At 39.7% G+C, this 16,361-nt stretch overlaps 2 protein-coding genes across 2 annotated transcripts in view; one reads left to right on the forward strand and one right to left on the reverse strand.

Annotated features, from left to right (window-relative positions):
• LOC307151669 (uncharacterized protein) overlaps positions 1-16,361 on the reverse strand; it is a 125,583-nt gene that overhangs the window by 18,125 nt on the left and 91,097 nt on the right. The window lies entirely within an intron of this gene.
• LOC307151371 (GTPase IMAP family member 9-like) lies at positions 5,432-15,734 on the forward strand. The gene is made up of 5 exons (XM_079859364.1): positions 5,432-5,560; positions 6,297-7,001; positions 8,307-8,471; positions 9,404-9,487; positions 15,321-15,734. Exons 1-5 carry the CDS (start codon positions 5,539-5,541, stop codon positions 15,386-15,388), a joined length of 1,044 nt encoding a protein of 347 aa, XP_079715490.1. The 5' UTR covers positions 5,432-5,538; the 3' UTR covers positions 15,389-15,734.

Genomic DNA, 16,361 nt, shown 5'->3' on the forward strand with positions numbered 1-16,361 from the left:
TCTGGGGGATACGGTGAATAAGCTAAAGTCCCAAAAAGTCGGCATGTTCCTTTAATCTTGTTGTATCTGTCTTGCATGTCACACCACCTGAACATTTTGTTTATGACTGCAAAATGCTTCTCAGCAGACCCACGTCGCACCACTTGAACAAAAACTGCATTTCATACAGATCCTGATGCTCATTATGCAGGACGACCCGTGACCGAGTGCTGAGCGTTGTCTTGTCTTTACAGCAGAATATGTAAACACAATCATTCGGCTTCTTTTTAGTATGATCACCTACCACTCGGTACCGGACATTCGGCGTTATGACGTCCCACTCCGCAATGTACAAAGGTTCTTCGCCACCGTCATTCAGATCCTTCCAGACACGTTTGTAAAATAAAGACCAGTCTTTATCAGGAAATACCAGACAGGTGTCTTCTCCCGGTATATACTCGCCGGCGCCGTCAACGGTGTAGAGCGTAACAACTCGAGATGGTTCATGAAATTTGTACCCGAATACACGGTTACTACACATCAGAAATTCACCTTTAGTCCAGTCCGAATTTTTATGGAGAAAATTTGTCAAACGGACGTGTCCATACGGTTTTCTCGGAGCCATAGTCAGACTTTCCATCATCTTGCCGCTCAGCATAGCCTCTGGGGATTCAGGGGAGTATAAACCACCCATGGTAATGTATCTCATTAAGTTACTCTTTTCTGATTTTGTAGAATACACTGGACCCATTTATATAATTCCAACACTCAGGAATACGAAGGGGTGGGAGAGAGCAGCATGTGACACACATCCTGATATCTATAACCCTTCATCACCTCCATTATATCAAAGCTCATATTAAACAATACATCCCCTTATACACTGACTTTATAACCGGGCCAAAGTTCAAATATTAAACAATACATAACCTTATACTCACAAGGTCATACACATATTATCCTATTATCCTATTATTCAATTACATACAAGGTCACCGCTAGGGCAAGGTCACCGCTGGGTCAAGGTCAACCCAAGGGCAGGGGGAGGGGCAGGATCAAAAGGTCAACCCATCAATCATCATTAATTAAAAACCCATCAATCATTTTTGACAGATGCCGAATCTTAAAACTACTATTGAATGACAGCCTGGAAAAGTAAAGGACTGATTGCAAAAACTATATGTTCTAACAAACGGAAGATTGTTTAAAGGGTTAGTTCACCCAAAAATGAAAATTCTGTCAGTACTTACTCACCCTCATGTTGTTCCAACCGCGTAAGACCTTCGTTCATCTTCGGAACATAAATTAAGATATTTTTGATGAAATCTGAGCTATGTCTCACTCCTCCATAGGCTGCTATGTGACCGAAACTTGCTGGCCCAGAAAAGTCATCAAAGAGATCGTTAATATAGTCCAAGTGACTCCAGTGGCTCAATCTTAAGTATATCAAGCGACGAGAATACTTTTTGTGCGCAAAAACAAACAAAAATAACGACTTTATTCCACTTTTCATTTCCTTCTCTCTGGGCCTCTAGTTGGTTCGCGTAGTCTTTTTGCGCAGCGCGTCTGTGTTCACGTCACCACGTAGGCTCACTATTGGCCGACGCCGGTCATGTGTGTGATGCGTGATGACGTGCAACACAGACGCGCTGCGCAAAAACACTACGAGGCCCAGAGAGAAGGAAATGAAAAGTGGAATAAAGTCGTTATTTTTGTTTGTTTTTGCGCACAAAAAGTATTCTCGTCGCTTGATATACTTAAGATTGAGCCACTGGAGTCACTTGGACTATATTAACGATCTCTTTATTAACTTTTCTGGGCCAGCAAGTTTCGGTCACATAGCAGCCTATGGAGGAGTGAGACATAGCTCTGATTTCATCAAAAATATCTTAATTTGTGTTCCGAAGATGAACGAAGGTCTTACGGGGTTGGAACAGCATGAGGGTGAGTAATTACTGACAGAATTTTCATTTTTGGGTGAACTAACCCTTTAAATACAATGTTATACAATGTCGCTTTGGACTTTAATGGCTCTTTGTATAAATATTGTATTGAATTGTAATGTCTACCTGTCATGTACAATTAGGGGCCGGTGTGTAAGAGCCATTATGCTCTATTTAAATGTCTGTTGCAAAGGGAATGCAAAGTTTCTCGGGGGAACACAAAAGATTGAGAGGGAACACAAAAGATAAAAAAATAAAAAGAATCTCCCATCCTAATTTTTTCGTAACATATCTTTCCCTCATGGGTCAAAATGATTTTATTTCATTTTGATAATATTTTTTCTATTTTTAATGCAATTTTTTGGAGATTTTTTTTATTTTCCTTTAAATTACTAGATATGATCAATAAATAATAAATATAGTAGCCTAATTTAAGCACATTCTTCACATTCTTTCAACTTAAAGCTCCAATATGTAGGAATTTTGTAATAACATTTCCGAAAATAACTTGCACAGTGTGATATATTTCCTCCAGTTGTGTACTTACAATATTTCAAAAGTCTCCAAAGATTTTTTATTTCAGAGAAATTCCGATTTTAAATAACTGGCCGTCCCGGAAAAGAAATGTCGCCTCTCAGTGACGCAATGTCCGCTCTATCTTTGTTTTCTATTTTTTTTTTTTTTTTTTTACAACAACTTTATTGAGTTTTTTTTCTTATCACAATAAACAATAACGACGTCTGACAAAGAAGAAAAATAAATAAAATAAAAAATATGACCCACCACACCGGAATATCGCATGGTCAAATGCGGAAGTGGTGGTTATAGCCATAGACTGTATGGTTATAGCTGTTATGGATCACGATTACTCTTTGGCGAGTATTGAAGTGCCAACAAAACGAAAGTGTCCATATTCTGATACACGCAGACTGTGTGACAAACGAAGGAATAAAACCCGGATAAATATCGGCCAGGCGTTTTCGAGATGGAGAGAGCTGCGCGACTATCTTGGACTTGACAGAGACTCTGCTCTCGCGAGTGTATTGTAGACAGGTAAGACATGCAACTGTCAATAATAGCACTTATAAACAAAGTTATATTGCTCTTTGTACTTCGGTAAGGCTTTTTATCACGTGTGGTGACCGAGATTATGGCAGTACAATACAATCGGATGTGTTGTTAAAAAAATATATTTAGTCATTACTTGCAAATGTTCGTTCAAATTTACTTTTAGATATTGGTTTGAACACGTTAAACAACACGGCATTACCATAAAAACGTAAAACTGCACAACATTAACCCAACAAATCATTTGACAAATAGCTGTAAGTTGTAACGGGATAATATAGCATAACATTTCACGTTCCTTGCAGTTAATTAATTATGATGACATAAAATAATACGATCAGACATACAGGTAATACAAAAACGAATAAATTACCTCATCCGTGATCATGATTCATTAATTCCATTTAGATACATCGCTAGATGGTGAAAACGCATTAAAAACGACATCTCCCATCGTCACCTCCTTCATAGCGTCATCAAGCTTCGCCTTTGTTATTGTTGGAAACTGCGCCCTCTTGTGGTAAAAAAAAATCACATACTGGAGCTTTAACTTCAAAATAACTCAAGCATAACTCATAAACTCAAAATATCTTACATTAGGTGTCTTTGCCGGCCTCTTGTGGAAAAAAAATATATAACATGATATTCATGACTCTAGCCACTAGATGGCCTTATAGCTCTATTTGGGGAGCAAATGAGCTGTTTCCCCTGGTTCCTAAAGTCATTTGTTTCAATATGCATTGCATTCATATTTTTTTTTTTTTACAGTCTATGATTCAGATACACCTGTAGACATTATAAAATAATTTTTGGTAAAGTTTTAGCATTTTTAGTAAGAATTTTGAGCAGTTTTAGGTTTTTCTTTTGTAGCCTGAAGCATTCCTCGCATTCAATTAATTCCTAAGGGGGTACCATTTTATAATGCTATGGAGAAAGTCAAACATGATCTAAAACAGACACAAACTAAAAAGCGTTTCCATATTCAACTTGAACATCGAATCACACAATATGAATAAAGTACAACATTAACATTAAATGCATCCTTAATTGTAACAGAACAGCATTTTGAACATGTTACAGACTGATGAAAAGATAAAACATCATCCTGCAGCAACTAAAAAAAAAAAGCTTTTTAAACTACTAATGACCACCTTTACTAGAATTTATCACATTCTATTGTATTTAGTGTGATACATTTTGAATAACTTGTTGCAGAATTTATAATAGGATTATCTGTTAAAGGAAAATATTTTTCACTACAGATTAACTGAGGCATGTTGTGGCCATAGTTTCTATCCTATATGATGTTATTTTTCATAACAAATGCTATTAAAAAAGTTAACATTGACCTTAGCATGACAATGTGGAGCCATAAATGGTCTCACCTGTAATTATAACATGTTATGGGAAATTTTGATTTTCATTGATTTACAGTATTGATTTTCATTTAATTTCAGTAAGACATTGAAATGACCCTTTGCTGGACTATATGTGGTCTGCCAACATATGACTAATGTGTGTGTGTTTTTAAACACTGGGAAACAGGTGAGACATCAGGAGGAGGCCGATTGAAAAGGGACCTAGGGTCAGAGGCCGCCCAATTTAGAACTTGTGAGTTTGTAAGAACAAACTTAGCAGTATCAGAAAACTAGCAGGGAAGCCTCTCCTTGTTTAGATAAGGGCCTGTAAGCAGAAGACCTTGAAAGCAGTATAAAGGCTCCTCTGCCCTCCCTCTCGTCGTCGCACTTGTTTCACAGACTGTACTGGTGACTGTGTGGCAACTGGGCCTTCTTGCAAGAATAAAATACTTTTTAATGATCATTAAGAGTGTCTATTACGCAGTTGATGATTGTTTAATGAATTTTTGCCACAACAAACCTTATTGTATCAAATGCTGTATTTAAACAATTACAATAACTACTTTTTCATAAGGCCAAGTACAAGTTAGAATCAAGAGCTTTAAAAATCTGGATTTTGTTGAATTATTGAGAGACAACTGCTTTTCCCCATGTGTAAAAAGTGTTCTAATAATGACAGATGTTAGGAAAACCTGGCTTTCAGATATTCCTAGAGGTGACAAGAAATTATAATTTTCAGAATAAGACATTTTAAGTAGCTAAAGTACTTTTAAGTAAAATTCTGTCAAACTAATTAGGTTTTAGGTTCTTAAATAATCTAAAATACATCATATCTATCCTATGTAATCAAGTAATTGTTAACTATGCTATTACTTTATTGCAGTAATGTTATCAATAAATGTTGCATGATGTGGATGATACCACAAAACACCATTTTGCAAAAATAAACAAGAAAACAAATAAATCTCATGTGGAAGCATATACCCCGCTAAACGGTTCACACTTCAACCCCTCAATGTTCAAACCAAAACTACGCCCTTGGACAGGCCTCATGTTTCTCGCTGTTCTGAAGAAACAGGAAGTGAGTCCCGTCAAACACACACACCGTGAAAGTTCTTCGAAAGTAAAAACTACTAGACTGCTGGTGGAACTGTATTTCATTTGGAGCTCCAACTAAGGAAAAATAAAATATGTCAAGTAAAATGGCCATCGGTAAGATTTGCACTCGTAAAATAAGCTATTTTTATAAAAGAAAAAATATATCAACTTGTTTACAGTTTGTGTGAGACACTTTTACTGTTTTCACTTTCATATTGGTCTATACGGATACGATTTTGGATCTGTTTATGGCAATTTATAGGCTCGGCTTAGTTTTTTTTTTTTTTTTCATTTTATAAATGTCTTTTATACATATAAGCAGTCACAAATTGTCTTTTTTGGCTTTCTATCCATCCAGTAAATAAGTTACTGTAAATGTATTACAGTCATGTATTTGCTGGTGCTAATATCCACCAATGCATTGATAACACTTTCCCAAGTGTGAACCATAGACTGTAAAAAATAGGTGTGAACACACACAAGAGAGAGATTTATTCACTGGTTTAGAGGACACTTTTTTTTTTTAAAGAATATACTTTCTGAAAACATTATTCTGAAGCTATTTGTAATTTGTCTTGCTTACTCTGTGTGTTCTGAGACCTCTTATGTTTTGTGTGCAGATCATTGAAATTAGTTGAAGTAATTTTCTTTTCTCCATAATTCATAATTATTGACCATGAATATTTTTGTGCAACTCTGATTTAAGAGTTTAATCAATGTGAGATACACTTATGTGTCATTTTCAGTAAACTTCATTTCAGTAACCCCTTTTTCACAAAGAGAGATTACTTAAAATGATTTAAGATCTCATCCACCTTAAGAAGTGTGTTTTGTTCTCTATATGTTTCAGGTGACGCTCAACATCACTCAGAGCTGAGGATTGTGTTGATGGGATATAGAGGAGCTGGTAAGAGTTCATCAGGAAACACCATCCTGGGCAGAGAGGAGTTTGCCTTGAAGAGATCTGCTCAGTGTGTGAGGAGACATGGAGAAGTAGCAGACAGACACATCACTGTCATTGAAGCTCCAGGATGGAGGTGGAGTCACACTGTAGAGAAGAGTCCTGTGATACTGAAACAGGAGATTTTGCTCAGTGTGTCTCTGTGTCCTCCAGGACCACACGCTGTACTACTGATCATACGTGTGGACACTAGATTTAAAGACTATATGAGAAAGGCATTGCAAGATCATCTGGAACTTCTCAGTGAGAGAGTCTGGAGTCACACTATAGTGCTGTTCACTGGTGGAGACTCTCTGTCAGACACATCTATAGAGCAGTACATTGAGAGTGAAGGACAGGATCTCCAGCGGCTGGTGGACAAATGTGGGAACAGATATCATGTTCTCAACAACCGCAACAGAAGTAACGACACTCAGATCAAGGAGCTGCTGGAGAAGATTGAGGAGACAGTGGCACTAAACTACGGCCGCCATTTAGAAATTGGCAGAAATATTTTACAGGAGGTGGAAGAGAGAAAAAGAGCACAAAAAGAGAGAGCAGAAGAACGAATGAAGAGGATGCAAAAACAGAGAGAAAACATCAGATCACAGATGAGTGAGTCCACATACTTTATAATGCAGATATTCACACTGAGTATATCAAGTAAATCATGAAAATGTAACAGTCACAGCAATAATAACATGAAACTTCTTGTCATTAACCGCTATTTGTCGAGGCATTCGCAATAGATGTGTTCAAAACAGCTCACAGTGACGACCCATAAAACCCTTGACTAAAGGAAATAAGCACTTTTATATCTTAAACAATCCTGTTCTTCACAGGGTTTGCTTTTGAAAACGGAAATTCCTTTACCTTATTCATAGAAAACAATACAATATATAATGTTATTTGAACATTTTTGTTTTTGAAAGTTGTAAATTCATTATCTTAAAGGAGAACTCCGGTCAATTTTAACATTGAGCTCATTTTTTTTTGTCAAATTGGAGTGCTGTCAATACAGAGAACAACGACAAAAATCGGTGTTGCCTACACCGTGTTATCCTCTTTTTAAAATTTGCACCCTGTTGACTTCAATGGGGCAATATTTAAACCTGCTTTTAGCCTCTTAACATCCTTGATGTGTCATTACAAGTGCACAGGTCATGTGAGTGATTCCTTCTGAGTGAACACAAGTGAATCTGACTGCAGCAGATGTGAAAGATATGGATAAAAATGATGTTTTTTAAGCCAGCGCAAATACCATTTACATCCTGTTTTTGGTTGAAGTCCAAAGTAGTCGATTGTCGAGTTCACGCGCATAGGTTTAGTTACCTATGATCACGCGCGTGAACTCGGCAATCGATTACTGTTGACTTCAACCGAAAACAGGATGTAAATACAGGTATTTGTGCTGGCTGAAATAACATCATTTTTATCCATATCTTTCACATCTGCTGCAGTCAGATTCACTTGTGTTCACTCCGAAGGAATCACTCACATGACCTGTGCACTTGTAATGACACATCAAGGATGTTAAGAGGCTAAAAGCAGGTTTAAATATTGCCCCATTGAAGTCAACAGGGTGCAAATTTTAAAAAGAGGATAACACGGTGTAGGCAACACCGATTTTTGTCGTTGTTCTCTGTATTGACAGCACTCCAAATTGACAAAAAAATGAGCTCAATGTTAAAATTGACCGGAGTTCTCCTTTAAGTAAATGAACATCATTGTTTCGTGCATCTCTCCTCTGTTATACACTGGACTGGTGACACTGAAATGCTTTAAATGTCTTTTGATCTTGTTTTTGAGAAGACCAGATCAGAATGGTACCCATTATATTTGTTTATTACTATGATGGTCAAACCATTAATCCCCAAGCATACCATTAATATGTTACACTGTTCTTATAAAATATTTCAGTGAGAGGAGTTGAGAAGTCTGACATGTGGTCTATGGGAAGTTCTGATTACAGTTTATTTGGATCACAATCAGGAGCACACAGCAGGTCATATTCACCCTTCAGCTATGTGAACGCTTCAGATCTCCAGAAAAGATGTCATAGCCTGGATTTATCAATACCAAATAGTGAGTGTATATATATATGTATATATATATCTTTATTTAAATGTTTAAATGTATTATTTAAAACATCATAGATTTTAAATGATTAAATTCACTTTTAGTTTAATATTCTAAGCTAATGAGGGAACTTGTTTTCATCCATTCTCTCGGGCTGCTCAATGCTATTTATTTGATTTATCAATTTTGGTACTGCAGCACCCAATTTCTTTTTTTTTTTTCTTTTTTTTTGGTAGTATTATGTGCAAAATTATGTTATTAGTACTAGATTTGATTTAATATTAACATTGAAATGCTACCTATTGCAATACAATACAGTCATATTCAAGCAATGTTCTTTACATATTTTGCTCTTCTACCTGCACTCATTTCCGTCGTTGGTATAAGTAGCAGAGGGTGGTAATAGATGAGAAATGTACAGTTTTATACCATCATGCTGATAATGTTTTTTCAGACTTTTGGCAATCCGATAAAACATTGTATAAAACACCCTTAAAATTTAAAACCTAACAAAATACTTTTTAATATATTTATTTTAAATAAATGAACATTTTAAAAAGTCTGTATACTATTTGGGATCAGTGTTAGAAAAAAAATTATATATATATATATATTTTTATTATTATTATTTTTATTATTATTATTAAGTGTCTTAAAGAACACCCATTATTGATTTCCCTGGGAACATTTAATTGCAGTATGTGTTACCTGCCAGTGTGTATCTAGTATCTTGTGTGTTGATTTGTATCTAGTACCTTAAACTAACTTTTTTTGTTATTATAATAGCATATTATTATTATTATGTTATAACTTATTAGATTTATGTGCTATTGTCTATTAAATGTGCTATTAAATGTCAGAATTGTCACACTGTGTTGTTCTAATACAAAAAAAAATGAAAATAACTTTGTGCATTTTTTTTTGTTTGTATTTTGCAGTGAACGGAGATGAGCGGTCTACAACGTCTAGAAGCTCTGCTTGCAGTTCAAACATATCAGAAGCAGAATGCATCAGTTTTCAAAGTACATAAAATGATCTTTTTCAATAGTAATTGGCATCATAATTCAAACCTTTGCACAGAAAAATAATTGCAAAGACAGCATACAGCATGCTATTTATAGAGTACTAATTTTCATGATAGTGAATCGTGGCTAAAATGTTTTTGTTCAGTATTTTAAGAAAAAGCACAAATGCTGGTGATTTTATAGCTTTACATTGCACATAGCGAGTAAACCTCTTTCGCCATAAAACCATAAAAATGCCTTAAAGGGATACTTCACCTCTGGAAAGATGAATATGTTTTTAAAATTGGTCATTTATGTAGACGAAATCTGAAATTATTTTTGAATTTGGAGCTAAGAGAGCGCAGTTTAAAACAACAAGGCTAGGCTACTAGTGAGTCTCCGTGACGAGTCTGATTTCGAGATCGCCCAAAATGTCCGGGATTCGGCTTTTGCGTTCTACAGTCGCCATTCATTATGTTTACTGTGGCGAGCAGGACGAGGCTGAGGGGCGCGGGAGAACGGCGCGAGGCCGGTGGCGTGATTACTGATGAGCGACACCTGTGAGACGCACCGGTCTCGGATCTCTCACAGAGAAGCGGGAATTTTATTAGCAATGTTAAAACGCACATCAACCGATCACTTGTTTAGCCAATTCACCAATCGGAATGAATTCAGTTAGATTGAAACAAAAGTTGTGCATGTAAACAATAAATGGCGACTGCAGAAAGCAAAAGCCGAATCCCGGACATTTTGGACGATCTCAATGGCCGGACATGTCCGGGAAAAAGAGTATAGTAACCCCTACTACTCAGTTCCCTTACGAGAACGGTTCTCTCATACTGCGTTGCAAACGCTATGGGAAAACTCCTTTCTCAAGAATATTGAAGCCTTTATTTTAAAACGCATTGCAGCTGCACAGCAAGAGAGCATGACAGTTCGATAGAGCGAGCTGATAGGCTGTGCTGCTGCAACTGCACGAACCTATGGCGAATCAGCAAAAGTAAATGGTCCAACCGGAGCGCTTGGCACCTTGCCAACCTGAGCGTGCCAAAATGGGCGTGGCTGAAGAGTATAAATTCAGAGAAAGTTCACGAGCTTCTCCGCATCGTTACTCACGCTGTCGACGAGCTGGGTCTTTCTGCATGACCTAGAGCGGACACGAGAGTGAGTTTTCAAATCTGCGTCACCGGCGAAAGGAGGAAAGAGTGTTTTAGTCCCGCCGAGGCTGGGCTAACCTACATTTCCCAGTCCCCTCCTTAGCTCGGGTGGCTGGAAATGCCAATATTGCAGCAAATGAGCCTGTTATAAAGCATGCACACCTGGAAACAAACGTCGACACAAAACATGACGCTCTTTTCTATGCTCACTCTAACTGAAAGTTATTAGATATAACTATATGTTATTAGATATACATATAAAGTATATGTATTTTCCTCTTGTGGCTCAGTGGTGAAATCTAAAGCTTTCGCGCCAGAGACCCGTGTTCAGATCCCGGCACTGGCGGCAGTTGAAAAAGATGCTGCTCTCTTCTCTGAGCTTGCGGCCAGCTTTCTTATGTACAGAAAGCGAATCCGCCCCTCGCGCCCTCCCGTTCACATGGCGGGGCTCGAGTATTTATGAGCCCACGCCGGCCACGCCCCGTGTGACTCACATTTCACAAAGACATTTTACTGAAGATGGGGTTGGTCGGGCTCAACTTGACCCCGCCCCCCATGTAATCCCAGCAATAGAAGCTACATTCCCCTGTCCCCTCTTCCCAGGTGGCTGGAAATGTTAATGTTGCAGTCAATGGGCCTGTTACATAACACGCTCGCCTGCAAACAGACGCCGGTTTTACGGTGATTCAAATAAAGCACAAAAGGGAGCTCTTTTCTGTCTGCCTCATATGTAGGTTACTTGCCCACTAAAAAGTGTGCACCCCTACACACAAGCACTGTTCCCACAGTTTCAATCTTCCCCTGGCTCAGGCTGGAAGTTTAATAATTGTAGCGCGTGTGTCTACTGTGAATGCACCCCTACACAAACACTGTTTCTACAGTCTCAACTTTTCCCCAGCTCACACTGGAGGTTTAATAACATAGCGTGTGTGCCTACTGTGATGTATGCACCCCTACACACACAACCACTGATTCCACAGTCTTAAACTTTCCCCTAGCTCACGCTGGAAGTTTAATAACATAGTGCGTGTGCCTACTGTGATGTAAGCACCCCTACACTCAAACACTGTTTCAACAGTCTCACCTGTCAGGTTGAGCCCCCGAGTCTGGGCGCTTCGCCTTCAGAGGTGATCCAGCCACTGGCTTATCAGGCTCTGGCTTGGCAGGCCATTACTGAAGTGTCAGATTGGGTGATGAATATCATAATGAACGGTTACTCGCTTCAATTTGCCCGCAGACTTCCGTGCTTTCGCGCTATAACTTGCACTTCAGTTGCACTATGGCTCATGTCCTCCGCTCCGAATTATCGAGTCTGCTGGCAAAAGGGGCTATCGAGATAGTTCCCGCATCACAAAGCGAGTTAGGCTTCTACAGCCATTACTTTCTCGTTCCGACGAAAGAAGGCGGCCTGAGACCCATTTTAGATCTCAGACACCTGAACAAGGCCCTCATGGTATGGCCATTCAGGATGCTCACGACCAAACACATCCTAGCGCAGATCCGCCCAGGAGATTGGTTCTTTTCAGTAGATCTAAAAGACGCTTACTTTCACATCCAAGTAAACCCCCATCACAGGCCATTCATACACATTCCTACCATTTGGACTGGCTCTAGCGCCTCGTACATTCACAAAGTGCATGGATGTGGCTCTCTCCCCCCTGAGACAGTGGGGAATGTGCATCCTGAACTACCTCGACGACTGGCTCATACTGACTCCGTCAGAGGCAGAGTCCCACGGTCACAAAGCCTGGCTCCTTGGCCATCTAGGACGCCTCGGGCTCAGGGTAAACTTTGTCAAGAGTGTGCTGTCCCCCAGCCAACGGATCACGTTCCTGGGAACAGTTTTCGACTCTGTTCAAATGAGAGCATGGCCCACGCCGGGCCAGGCTCTAACATTACAGCGACTCGCCGCGTCATTCAAAGCGGGCTCCTATGTACCCCTCAGAACGTTTCAAAGGCTTTTGGGCCTTATGGCTTCGGCATCTTCAGTACTCCAATTAGACCTACTGCGTATGTGCCCCCTTCAGCTATGGCTTTTCAAAGAACAGGGAAGCGCTGGCCCATGATTGGCCCAGCCTCCCCCTTTATGCATTTCCTCCGGTCTCGATGCTCCCTCAGGTCATCGAACGGATCAGGAACACCAAGTGCGCAGTCCTTTTCGTAGCCCCCCTCTGGCGAACCCAGATTTGGTTTCCAGAGCTGATGGAGCTGGGTACTTACATTTCTCCAAGATCTGTTGGACGCGGGACGCTCCCCCTCCACGCTCAAAGTGTATGTAGCAGCTATTGCAGCTTTTCACTCACCGGTGGCCAGCTCTTCCTTGGGTAAAAGCGACCTCATTGTTCGCTTCCTTAAAGGAGCCAGGAGACTTAACCTGCCGCGGCCTCCTTCGGTGCCGGCCTGGGACCTTTCCCTGGTTCTACGGGCTCTTAAGGGACCTCTCTTTGAGCCGCTTCAGTCGGCTGATCTGAAATCCCTCTCTCTTAAAACCGCTCTGCTGCTAGCACTAGCGTCAGTTAAAAGAGTTGGAGACTTACAAGCACTCTCCATGAGCACATCCTGTCTTGAGTTCGGGACTAACGACTCCAAAGTCGTCCTTAAACCAAGACACGGATATGTACCAAAGGAGCTCTCAACTCCGTTCAGAGCCCAGGTTATTTCCCTATCAGCTCTTCCCGTGTCAGAAGAAGATAGCGATGCCCTCACGCTCTGCTCTGTCAGAGCTCTGAGAATATATCTGGAGCGTTCTGCCCCTTTCAGACAATCCGAACAGCTCTTTGTCTGTTTCGGGGGGCGCACCAAGGGGCTGCAAGTCACGAAACTCACACTGTATAGATGGATTGCAGATGCCATCTCTCTGGCCTACACCTCTCTGGGCCTTTCGTGTCCCATAGGTGTAAGAGCTCATTCCACAAGAGGCATTGCCTCCTCGTGGGCATGGTCCAGCGGGATCCACATTGAAGACATTTGTGCGGCGGCTGGCTGGTCAGCCCCGTCCACATTTGTAAGGTTCTATAACCTAGAGGCCCCCGCCTTACAGGCACGAATTTTCTCCATTTAGGGCCCTGGCTCTCCTGACCCAGACCTATGTAACTTAGTGACCCTTGTGCTTCACTATATAGTGTATATAATTTAAAGGCCCGTCATTCTGGTCTAAGATATATAGACTACTCTGTTATCAGTCCCGAGTCTCCCCGGACACATTCAGAGTAGTCACCGGCGAATAGCACGACATTTTAAATTGGGTTCCCATAGCGTTTGCAACACAGTACGAGAGAACCATTCTCGTAAGGGAATGTACTCGGTTACTTTCGTAACCTCGGTTCCCTAAGAGATAAGGGAACGAGTACTGCGTTGCCTGTCGTGCTATTTCGCTTATATCAGGTGCTTCGCTTCAGTCGATTAAACTTGTCATATGGCGAATTTTCTCTGAATTTATACTCTTCAGCCACGCCCATCTCTCTATCAAGCTGTCATGCTCTTTTGCTGTGCAGCTGCAATGCGTTTTAAAATAAAGGCTTCAATATTCTCGAGAAAGGAGTTTTCCCAGCGTTTGCAACGCAGTACTCGTTCCCTTATCTCTTAGGGAACCGAGGTTATGAAAGTAACCGAGTACGCTTTCTCCTACTATTCAGCTTTCTCCACAGAACAAGAGCCTGCTAGCTTAGCTTCCAAAAAAAGGTGGCTGACACTATGTGTACATTCTGTGAGTGAGATCCCACCCTCTATGGGCGGGTTGAAAACATGCGGGACACCTACTACTGGCTGTAGTCTTTAGCCTCTGGCCAAAAAATCCTCCGTCATCGGAGGATTTTTTCCAGACAAAAAATACATAAATATCTCATCTCAGGGGGATGTGAGGGTGGAAAGCACGGTAATTCGAAAATACTACAGGTTTTCTACTAATACAAAGCTTAATGCTTAATCCTGAAGTATCCCTTTAACCATGTCAGATGCCTTTATAATGTTTGTGTATTTAATAACATTGCTCTGTTCAAACGTTTTGCTAGAGCATTCTAACCCCAACATACACAGTACATATGAATAAATGTTTATTATATTGTAGCTGCTGTCAATTTTGTAAATATATAAATAAAGTAATAAATAATTAAGTTTTTAAAGTTAAAATAAAGTTTTTAATTCAGTAATTACAATTGACATTAATAATAATTTTAAAAAATGCTTAAAATATAACTATCATATAACTTTTTTAAAAACAAGTGCCATATTTCAGTTAAAGAAATTAAGAATATTGTATTGTCATGAATTCAATCTCTTTCAAAATACTGTCTCTGTTCAGAAATCAGGGAACTTGGTGTAGCTGTATGATTTAAAGTCTCCAAAGATTTTTTTTTAAATACATTTTATTTAATAAGTGCAGTAACCAATCAGTTAGATCTCTCCTTGTTAATATCTCCATCAAAACTTGTAAATATGTTTGACTCATATTTGTGTGGGAACATTTCTTAGGAGTTCTTAACTGTTATTGTATAACAAATCAAATTAAAGAGATGTCATTTAAAAATTTTCACCAAATATATCCTGTGAAAAACACACTAGAGCATTTTCATGAAGACAGATTACTAATGCTCTTTTGTAAGTGTGAAAGAGTCTATTGTGCATTTAAATTTTGAATGTCCCTGTTTTTTTGTTTTTTTATTCCTACCTGATTAATAAATTGTTTGTTTTGACAGATCTGTCAGTTGTTCCTTTGACATCAATTCACTTCACATCTACTCATTTACCCCCACCCCAACAGTGACCGGAGATGAGAAGTTCAGCTTACGGTTCAGTCGGATTGATATCAGGATAATTTGTAGCTCATTACATTCAATTGTCTCTCACAGCTCAGGATTCAAGGCTTTGTGCTCCATTCCTGAGCCTGTGGGACATTCAGAAATCAAAGGTGCACATGACATGCCCAAGATCTCAAAATTTAAGAATGAAGAGGATGCTGTATAATATTGACATCAAAATGTTTTTTATGTTTTAAATGACTATTAAAAAATCCAAACCAAACTGTCCAATATTAGACTATATTTCTCAGGGTAACTGCTTTCATTTACATAAAATATTTTACATCTTTTGTCATTAAAATCAAATAATTTGAAAGGTGTGTATTCCTCTATATAACCAACTTAAAACTTATAAAATATATGCATGCATAATGATTTTGCAATAAATAAACTAATAAAAACATCATGGGCCCTATTTTAACGATCTGAAACGCAAGTGTCAAGCGCAAAGCGCAAGTAACTTTGTGGGCGGGTCTTAGGCGCTGTTGCTATTTTCCCGGCGGAATAAATGACTCTTGCGCCCGACGCAAATCTAAAATGGTTTGCTCCTGCGACTTCCGCTAACCCCTCCCCTTTTCAGTGGCCTGCAGCACAAGCAAGCGCGAGGCTGCCTCCGCTTGTAACACAGGCTCACGCATCTCATTCTTATCCTCCTTTTCCCCCTCATGTTTCTCTTAATTTCCCTCCTCAAGCCCCTCAGGCCGACTTAAGCGTGAGGTTGCCTCCGCCGTCAGTCGCAGCCCCGGCTTCTCTCCCTTACAGCTCTCTCTTAAATGCAAAATCACATTATTCTCTTTTCACAGCTACACCATTGCCCGTCCCATCAAACGCCGTCGCTCTGGAGCCTCCCCCAGTGGCCCACAACATCCGAGCACAGATCCTGGCAGAAATTCAGGACGCTGGCTCCAGAGGCGGACAAATTCCCAACTCCAGTACCTC

This window comes from Squalius cephalus (assembly GCF_949319135.1).
Source record: "Squalius cephalus genome assembly, chromosome: 23".
NCBI classification, from domain to species: domain Eukaryota; kingdom Metazoa; phylum Chordata; class Actinopteri; order Cypriniformes; family Leuciscidae; genus Squalius; species Squalius cephalus.